This window comes from Mytilus trossulus, chromosome 2 (genome assembly GCF_036588685.1).
Source record: "Mytilus trossulus isolate FHL-02 chromosome 2, PNRI_Mtr1.1.1.hap1, whole genome shotgun sequence".
Taxonomy (NCBI): domain Eukaryota; kingdom Metazoa; phylum Mollusca; class Bivalvia; order Mytilida; family Mytilidae; genus Mytilus; species Mytilus trossulus.
In genome coordinates, this window is record NC_086374.1 from 69056224 (window position 1) to 69066945 (window position 10722).

The 10722-nt window shown below is 31.0% G+C and overlaps 1 protein-coding gene across 2 annotated transcripts; it reads left to right on the forward strand.

Annotated features, from left to right (window-relative positions):
• The first annotated feature begins 444 nt into the window (after window positions 1-444).
• Window positions 445-5077, forward strand: LOC134705351 (uncharacterized). Of its 2 annotated transcripts, none has more exons than XR_010105539.1 (4): window positions 445-594; window positions 2643-2711; window positions 3792-3908; window positions 4352-4366. XR_010105539.1 is itself a non-coding variant. In XM_063564095.1 (4 exons), the coding sequence occupies exons 2-4, from the start codon at window positions 2666-2668 to the stop codon at window positions 5064-5066; spliced, it is 432 nt and encodes a 143-aa protein (XP_063420165.1). In that variant the 5' UTR covers window positions 445-594; window positions 2643-2665; the 3' UTR covers window positions 5067-5077. The 2 variants fall into 2 exon arrangements, 1 of the variants encoding a protein (XP_063420165.1); XM_063564095.1 differs by lacking the exon at window positions 4352-4366 and adding an exon at window positions 4798-5077.
• The last annotated feature ends 5645 nt before the right edge of the window (window positions 5078-10722 follow it).

Here is a 10722-nt window from a genome sequence, read left to right on the forward strand (position 1 = left end):
AATCAAACGTTACAATTCAGCTTCATTTAGACAACTTGATATCAGTTTGTTTTATTTTCTTGTTTATTTCATTAAAATTATTTACAGTCAATGGAACTAAGAACAAAAAGTTATGAAAGGTTATAATTTAATAAGCCATACGCGCGTTTCAACTACATAAGACTTATCAGTGACGCTCGGGACTCCCGATTAACAAATGGTTAAAAGATGTTTTTGTTTATGTTGTTAGTTTTAGTTTTTTTTTGTCACTACATTATAAACTTTACAACAGTTGAAATATACATTTATAAAAGTTATGTACATTAGAGTGTATGTTGTTTTCCCCCAGATATTCACCAACGTGTTTAAATTTATTTATATGACAAAAAAAATCATTATTATTATTATTAATCATCATTCTGGAAAGAAAAATGTAAACAAGTTCTCTCTGTGCCATGCTATTAATAACCTCTAACATTATGTACGTACAAGGAAATGGCTAGAAGTACTTAAATTGAAGTCACAGAAAACTTTTCACTAATTTATATTTACTTTGGACGTCCAATACGATATATAAAAAAAACTTTTACAGTTAGGCTGTACACAAACATACAGGTAAGCATATAGCATTTAATTCATTATTATACCTTACATATAATATTTTATTAATAATGCTATTGGATAAAACGTAATCACGTGACATAGAATTATTCAATTTACTTTTAATTAATTCCAAGGACGGACAAATAATTCTAAAAATTTAACACCGGCAGTGAACAACAATATTGTTTACCGGCGAAAACCCTTTGGAGTTTACAGATTCGTATATTCGAGTTATTTCTCATGAAAATGACGTCATAGCCGTAGGTAAACAAAATGGCAACGCTCAGGGTATACAGGAAGCCCATTATGTGACGAGGAAACAAGGCTTTAGTCAGGCATCAAGTACCGATGATATCTCTTATAAACGGTCCTTTTCAAGGCCATCAATATTTTACAAAAGATTCTACCTTTGTTGTAATTTCTTGTCTGTACATACAAGAAATTCAAACTTCAAAGACTCGAATCTTTTCTTCAATAGCTAACTTTATTTATTTTGTATGGTAAGTACTTTTTTTGAATGATTAAAACACCCTTCCACTGTTAATTCGGTATAATAAAACAATTATGGCACCAAAAAGAGTTGAAAATCCAAAAATGACAAGCGCCCTCAGTGAAATAACCTTCTTGTGTTGACAGTAAAGGATATTCACCTTTTCTACCGGCTATAATTGTATAATAATAATGTTTGATGAATTGGGATTAATAGATAAAGGAAGATGTGGTGTGAGTGCCAATGAGACAACTCTCCATCCAAATAACAATTTAAAAAAGTAAACCATTATAGGTCCAAGTACGGCCTGGATTAATGTATGAATGTTTGACCTTAAACAAACAACAATTGAAACATGATAATACATTCCAATAAATTTCAAGAGATTTTCTACTTTTCTTAAACAAATCTTTACGTTATTGCGTTACAGAAGGATACAAACTTCAAATGTTGTTTTATGCCATATACATATTTACAATGAAAGAGTTATCATGGTTATAGAAACAAACGTGAGAAAAAAATGGCAAAAGTCAATTGATTTTGTTATAATTATTACATGTAGTTTATTTTTTAACATCTCACAAAAACAGGGCAGCAGTTACTTTTCTTGGAATGTTGGCGTTACTATGTGTATTCCATTTTCATACAGTATCAGTATTATTGATATATTACAAATGGTGTAGCATTCTTCTTTCATTGGTTTTTATGCTCAAGTGATTCAAATTGAATTCCATCAAAATACATATGAAGTCTTTTTTTCTTCTTCTATTTTTAGGTGTATGGAGGTTATGTTTCTATTAACTAATGCATGCAAAACACAATATAAAAAACACAAAAAGTCAATTTCCATTATACACGTTTTACATATTTTTTTTATGTAATATATGATTGGTAAACACACGTCTCTCATAATTAATGAGGAGAAAAATAAAATAACAATCATAGTATTATCAACCATTTTCTGTTTGAATGTGCATATTTTTGTGGACTGACGAAAAACCATTATCAAAATATTCAAACGGTCAAAGCTGTATAAATAAACAGGCAGAAGACCACAAAGAATAAATTAAATAAATAAGTTTGAGCAACACGAGCCCTACAAAAACGAAAATTCATAAACACAATCGGTTTAGGATAATAGAACACCGCATATTTGTCAGCTTACACACATGTATAACAAATAAACAGAGATATTCAAATTGACCATAAGAGACAACATAACACTATAAAATTAGATGCATTTTGAAATCACTATATAATAAGAAAAATACACAAATAGCTCAAGTCAAGTGTAGTGAATAAACTCAAAATAAATACTAAGACTATAGTTTGTATCTACTCAGATGCGCGTTTCGTCTACAAAAGACTCATCAGTGACGCTCGAATCCAAAAAAAGTAAGAAGTCGAAGAGCATTAGAAAATTCCTAAATGTTTTGTCAAATACAGCTAAGGTAATCATGATAGATTGTGACTGCCAATAACACCACATATTGAATTAACAAACACCATTAAGATATTAAATTTTAAAACCAAGTACAGTTGTCTATATCTGATATTTTTTTTATTCTAGCTTATCCATACCATACGACTCATATGATGCATCTGATATTGATTCTTCTTGTGACTCCTTTTGTTTTCGGTAAATATACAGCTACATGTACTTTATGTCTACTAAAATTCTGAACGAATTCTAAAAGAAAATTCAATGACTTAATGTCTTTAATTATCAGCTGTATTGCACGAGGCCAGGAAACAAGTGTAATGTGAGCTTCAGCGACCTATTACCTCTGGTTCGTGTCGAGTACACATACTGCCGATATTTGTTTAAATTTGTACATTTTTTTCCATCTCAAGCGTTGAATTTGTTTTTGAAAGAAATCGACAGGACATAAACGCAGACTGCAATGAGGAACCCAAATTGATCTGTCATGTAAACAATACTTTGACATAACTGTTCGCTTGCAACAGAAGCAGGATACCATGAGACTATTTACGTCTTGTATATGTATATCGTTGTTTTGTTATGTGGGAACCTGTATTAGTATCATAGAAATGTCGATCGCAGAATAAATATAAAAACCGATTACATATACCACTTTTATATAGAAATCTCATTCATGTAATTAAACTGTAATTTTTATTTGTAGAGAATTTTATTTGATGCCTTTATGATGCATTTTTATAATTTATATAAGTATCATACTGTTTTATTAGTGTTAAACACATACACTGTTGCATTTATTTGTTATTCATCATTTGTATTCGAAAAAATCGAGAGAATACAGATAAAATCGCAGAAAAATAACGAAAAAAAAAAACCAAGTCTCATGCCGTTGAAAAAAAACAAAACATTAGAGTAAAAAAATATCAGTTAAAAAATCATGTGTACTTTAAATTGCGTAAGAAATATAACTGTGTACTAAATCTGTTACCATTTTGTGATACCTGCATGATAATAATTATCGCTCATGGAGCCAGAAACGTGGGCGTTGAGTCCAAGTCTACACTGGTGTAAACTACAAATCTTACATTTTGTTTTTATAATGAAACTTCAAGAATTAATAAAACACTTAATTTTTCTATTTATATATTGTGATTTTTTTTGATTTTTTTTTTATGTCAAACTGTTTCTTTTTTGCCTTACAATATTCGCAATAATTTTACTGCATATACTTTTGTATTGCAAGTTGTTCCTAATGATTTAAATCTTAATCTACAGCGTCTGGAGCTCGAAATTGTCCAAGGCGACCACGTCGCCCTGATGGATGTGATAAAGTAATCAACCACTACACGAAAGGATGTTTGACAAGATATGAATGTAAAAAAGAAGGTCAACGTGAGTATTACAACTGCAAGAATTAAACATGCATTTTTTATATGGTTTTTGAAATATTATATAAAAAAAACATTAAAAAAAAACCTAAAGGGACATAATAACTCAAACATAGACTGAAAACACCATGGCTACAAAGGAAAAGACCAAACGGATAAACAACAATTCACAAAACACAACAATTTAAACTAAAGACGGAACAACACGAACCCCAACACAAACTACGAGTAATCTCGGGTGCTTCGGGAGAGTGAGTAAAACCAGCACTGCGTGTGACACCTGTCGTGTTACTCAACATTCGATGATGATGATGATAATTCTAATAATATAGAAAGACATATACACTAGTTTCTTCTATGTCAAAATATTTGAATTCTGATTGACAGACTTGATATGATTCGCCTAATTAAATGAGTCTTGTTTCTAGAGAAAAATCTTATTTACAGAGTCTGAAGATTGTCACTTATGCCCACAGGGTTTTAACGAAACACAATATGTGTTATAGTTGCTATGGAAGCGTGACGTTTAAGCCTCTATGACTTTTCATGAAAGTAAAATAGTAAAATAATGATTTGCTTTTAGAAGGCAGTTAAGTTTAATTTTTTCAAATTAGCTAAGAAAGATTGATGATGAATTATTCACTTGTATTAAAGTGATTATTCACTTGCAAGTGCCAGTGAATAATTGAATTCAATTGAATCCGTATTCATGTGAACCTCAATGTAACCCCTTAGCTAAAGATGGATAGTATATATGCATTTTGCATAAAAAATTATCGTCTTTTGCAGTGATGAAACTTATTTAAGTTTTTCTTTAAATCTAGATACACGTTTTTCGTAAAATTGTTGCACTGAATTTCAAACTATTTGATATTTCTTTATGTTTAACATAGCTTGCGCTGGAACAACAGGATGCCCTCCTGCTCCATCAAAAGACTGTTCCACTCGAACATTTTACAAAACCATCAATAAGGTCAAATGTATATCGGGCTGTAAACATTGGTGTTGCAAAACTGAAGAAGAAGTACTTAAAGAATGTCCAAAAACCAGCCCAGACAATCCATACTGTATACACACTAATGTTGTACGTTACACCATAAATGGAAGAAAGTGTCCAGTATATTGTGGATGCATACCGGACTGCAGAAAATTGACATGCTAAATCAAATAAAGAGTTGCCTAAAAACGTTTTGTTTGGTTGTATTTTGTTTACATGTGCTTATCTACATGTTAACCGAAGTCTTCATGTCATTGTTTGGTTTTTCAAATGTTGACAATACTCAAAAATGTTCAAACGCGGTTACTAGGAATCTAATTAAGACTTTCTCGCACACCAATGTATTTAATAAATATGTATTCAAAAATTCATTAACTATACATATTTTAATGTACATATTTTTAATGTAGGTTCGTTTATGTAAGTATTGTAGTTTACTGATCATAAAGGTTTTTGTTGTAACTATTTATTGTTTATTAGAACTATTTCTATTCAACATATTAATTATTAAACGGAAGATAATCCAAACGGAAGTCAAATCTCTTAATTCACCACATAACTAGGTTTATCAGTATAGGTTGTCACTTTTCATTTCTAAAATAGGTTTACTTAAACTTAACTTAGTTTAATGAAATGAAAGAATACTTAATTTAATGGAAGTCAACTGAGCAAAACCATCATTTATCTTTTTATTCAATATCATGTGCCTTAGTGAAGACACAAAAGAAAGAAAAAACATCACCCGAACAGTCGATATATACATTGATTTATCCAAGATTTACTTTGAAAGTCACAAAACAAATTTAAACCCCTGTCACATATGAAAATATAAGGGAAATATTTGAGGTTCCGAACTGTAAATAAGTTCATTCATAGGCACTCTTATTGCAAAAATACACAACATAGAAAACTAAAGACTAAGCAACACGAACACCACCAAAAACTGGGGGTGATCTCAGGTGCTCTGGAAGGGTAGTAGATCCTGCTCCATATGTGGCATCTACCGCAAAGTTTATGATATTACAAATCCGGATATTCCATAAAAGGCAACCAACTCGTGATGGTGTCTGTAAAATTAACGGAGGGATGATTTCAACTTCACCATTCGGAGCTCTTGTTTTAATAGCTTCCTTGTGAGCAGCAGCCCTCTATAAAAAATCATGATAGGAAAAACAAGCTTTGGAATATCGTATCAATTAGAAGATATTTACTCCGTATGTAGGCGCTACTGGGATGTTGCTTCATAGAAATAGATATTTCACAATTGGGAAGCTGAACTCATCTCTTATATTGAAATTTTTGTTTCCAACCGACCCTCATTGTCAATTATTATGTAAGTCAAGATATGAGGTAGACTTAACGTTATCGTTGTATCCTTTATCTCTAGTTCGATGGGACAACAAACATGATGTAATCACAAAGTTTTGTATTATTTATTGAGAGTGCATCATCTGTATTGGGGGAAGTAAAGTTAAAGGATATTGCTAACTTCTTTTCTTTCTTTCTAAGAAGTTTCTGTATGAAGTCAGCATCATAAGAAAGGGACACGTCGTCAAGATTAGGAGCACAATTGGTTCCCATGGGAATCCAAATACATTGTTGAAAAAAGCCGTCCTTCAAATGTTATAAATATGTGGTCAATCAAAAAATCAAACATCTTGACAAGGTTATTGTGTTATCTCAGTAAAAGGATTTTTGTTTTTAGCATTGATGAGTTACGAGTCAAAAACAAAATTAAGTTGATTTAATGTAAGGTTTCAACACATAGATACCCAAATGGCCGTTAAATATCAATGTCTGCATTGCCAAAATCTATTTGGTCACAATCTGACAAACATATCAATAACCTAGCCGGAATTGACTAATATTTAATTCATATTCAGGATGAGAACAAATCCATAATAATTAACTCATTTCGACTCCAAAAGTCGATTTGACTCAGATAAAAGGGTGATCAAATTATAATGCTTTTAGACGTTTTTTTTTAATGAGGAAATATATTTAGCCTTGAAACACGGATCTATCATTATCCACTTACACTAAAATTACTAAGAAAATTTATTAAGTCAATCTTGGTAAGTTGTATAGCCTCTACATTCAAAGTAAAGACAAGACTTCTAAGAGTTCTAAAAAAAAAGATTAAGTCTAGGGTTATGAATTAAGTAATTCGTATTAATTATCAAAGTTGTCATATAATTAATAAAAGATCATCCGATAAAAGATAAATTTGACAACAAATAATTGTAGATTAAAAATAAGATGAACCGAACGAAGATGAAATTATATATAAATGATTGTTGGTGTTTTTACGCCATTTTTAGGCGCCAACTTTGGGCTATTTCGTAGCGGTCATTTTTTTTTTGCAGAATAAGCTGAAGTGCCCGGAGAAAATCACCTACCATCGTTAGGAAAACGGAGTCCTATTCAATTAAGCAACCGCACGAGCGGGGTTAGAACTCACAACCTCAGTGTTGACTGGCTTGTGATTACAGTAGTATAACTGCATAGACCACTTGAAAAAGGAGCCCCTTTTCATATAATAAAGAATGAAACTAAATAAAACTATTTGAGGAAATTCGTAATTCGCAAAACTATTGATTGAAAGCGTAATATCATTATGATGTTGGTCATCAGATGGTCATCTACTTTAATAAGGAACCCGAGAGTATATATTTTTACAAAGACATTAGTTTAAAATAACCTTACTCTGACAATCATTTTTTTTCTATAAATGTCAACTAGAAGAACATGCACAGGCATGTACTAGAAAAGGTAAAAAAACAAAAATACCGAATTCCGAGTAAAATTTAAAACAGAAAACCCTTAACAAATGGCAAAATTCAAAGCTCAAACACATTAAACGAAAAAATAACAACTGTCACATTCCTGACTTAGTATAGACGTTTTCTTATGTAGAAAATCGTGAATTAAACCTGGTTTTTGGCTAGCTAAACCTATTTCTTGTATGACAGTTGCATACAATTCCATTGTATTGACAACAGACATTAAAGTTTAAAATTTAAAAAGTTAAGGGCACAGCAATCAATATTGTGTTATAATCATATTCATAAAAACAAACAAATATGTCAATAAAGAAAATGGCATATTGATTACAGTACTTACTGGTTCTCACAGAGAGATGATGTTAGAGCTCAATGTGTAGCATACGTCATTAAAAAGAATGAAAGACTGTAGTGTAAAAGGTATGTTTACTTTTTTTTTTATATTAACAGCTTATCGTATGTCATTGTTGTTTTAATAAATAAAAAGACTATGCTTGAATATTCTTGCTCGTATAAAATACTTTCAACTCACTAACATTATTTCTAAAAAGCGTTTTCTTCAAGTATTGTGGAGTGAAACCAATAAAAAAAAAATATTGATAGAACATAAATGACTTTTGAAATTAGTTCGTTTTATGTTTTTTAAGCTTTATATTTGCCACAGGATAAAGAACTCTTTGATATAAATTTTCCTCGGATTTCAGTTCTGTGGATTTAACCCCCCTATTATGATACAAGTAATTGACGAATATATTACAATGTAAAATTGAGAATGGACATGGGGAATGTGTCAAAGAGACAACAACCCGACCAAAGAGCAGACGACAGCAGAAGGTCATCAACAGGTCTTCCATGCAGCGAGAATATCCTGCACCTGGAGTCCCATAACAAATATACATAGTTCAGTGATAATGAACGCCATACTAAACTCCAAGTTATACACAAGAAACTAGTAAGTTTGGATTTTGCAGATAGATATTTTTCCATAATATCTCATTAGATTTTGTGCTTTTTTACTTCTATTCAAAGTTTCCTTAAATATGATTGTTTATAACAATAATTTTAGCCTTTTAGGAATTTTCACTACTTTTTTTACACTCAAGAACCCACGCAAACAGTAACCTAAGGTACTTTCATAATAATATTCAGAATAAGATTTGAGTATTTACGATGGCTGTTTATTTATCTGGTACGTGTATCTTAATTAACCTCATGCCACTTGTGTTTTTGGGCCGTTTCATCATGCAGTATTTACATAAGTAATTAGAATTCTTATAAATTGACTTTCCTGTATGTAAAAAGTTTCACGTTTTCTACACCTTATTCATCTCTCATCTTGAGAAAGTATGTTCAGTATGTAATTGTATATTTTCTGTTCAGATACTTTGACATCAGTAGGGCACATAAAAGAGCAACCGAAATTCTGGATACTTATACTATCATTCCACACAAAGAAAGAATAAACGAGTTGCGTGTTTTTGTGTCTTATATTTTCGTACTGCAAACATACGTGTTAAACAGTACATTATTGTCGTAATTTAAATTAATTCATCAAGACTTCTGTTTGGTGACCTGCCACGAAGAATAAAAGAATGTGAAACCAGGTAATTTATTACAGTCAAAATTATTTATTTGTAAATTATTACTTCCTGGTAGAGTTTCGCTCGAACTGTAACTACAATTTAAGATATGTTTTAACTATTGCAAAAAATGAATTAAAAAAAAAACTCCGAGGGAAATTAAAAACAGAAAGTCCCTAAACATGCGGCAAAACCAAACCTCAAACGAATGGATAACAATTGTAACGTTTTTGACTTGATACAGGCATTTTTTTTATGCAATATAGTTCGTTATTTAGTTAACTAAATTGTAAGCTATATATTATCAAATCATAGCAAAAAACAACGAAAATCGGATTAAAGCCAGGCTATAAATTGACCTTAACAAGAATGTATCCATAGAACACGGATGACCCTTTCGCATTATCATTTTACTTGTTAAGTGAACCGTGAAATTGGGGTCAACACTCTAATTTCGCATCAACATTTGAAGTATAATATCATGGGGAACATGTGTACTAAGTTTTAAGCTGATTTGACTTCAACTTCATCAAACACTAACTTGACCAAAAACTTGGGGACAAAAAGCGGGACAGATGGACAGACGAACGAACGAACGCAGACGAGATAATATAAATGGAGCATAAAAAGGTGATAAGGCATTATGAAAAAATCAGAATAAGAAACAATTTAAAATAAATTTATGTATTTTCATCAAAATGATAGCAAACCACATCCGTTTGACTGTCAGCTTTATAAATCGGATTGTTTTATTTTCCTAATTTTTTTCATTAATCATTTATCTGGAATGAAAAATATAATAAAAACATTTCCTTTCCGTGCCAGTCTGTTAATAACCTGTGACATTAACCACGTACTATCAAATACGTAAGTTGAAGTCCGACAAACTTTTTCACTATTACGTTTTCACTTAAGAGATATAAAACGATAAAAGGCCTTTGACACTTAACTTATTCTGATAAAATACGTTAAGGTAAGCATCTACTATTTACTGTTAATTTTGTCTGGTATAAATTTTAATATGTATGAAATGTGTGACCAAACAACAAACAAGGATCGGGTATAATAATAGTTATCAAAGGTACCAGGATTATAATTTAGTACGCCAGACGCGCGTTTCGTCTACATAAGACTCATCAGTGACGCTCATATCAAAATATTTATAAAGCCAAACGAGTAAAAAGTTGAAGAGCATAATAAGACATTTAATAAAAATGAGAGCTTTGAAAAATTGCGTTTTAATCTTTTCTTACTCACATCTTTCCATATGCTTTTTTGCGTTTCAGGAGCATACGAAAATCAAATGTTGTTTCACAAGACAATTACTTTTATTTATTTAACAAAATCTTTTAAAATTTCACATCTACAAAGTAGCTTTTATCGTTGTCGTCAATTTTGGGTCCGCAAATCTCTTTACTTTGGACTTGTTTGGCTTTTGTGAGTCTCAAGTAGATGAAA

Excerpts from the sequence above, each read along its gene's own strand:
- LOC134705351 (XM_063564095.1), top strand. The coding sequence starts at position 2,666 with ATGATGCATCTGATATTGATTCTTCTTGTGACTCCTTTTGTTTTCG. Across the intron at positions 2,712-3,791 it reads TGTGACTCCTTTTGTTTTCG|CGTCTGGAGCTCGAAATTGT; the intron begins GTAAATATACAG and ends CTTAATCTACAG. Across the intron at positions 3,909-4,797 it reads ATGTAAAAAAGAAGGTCAAC|CTTGCGCTGGAACAACAGGA; the intron begins GTGAGTATTACA and ends TGTTTAACATAG.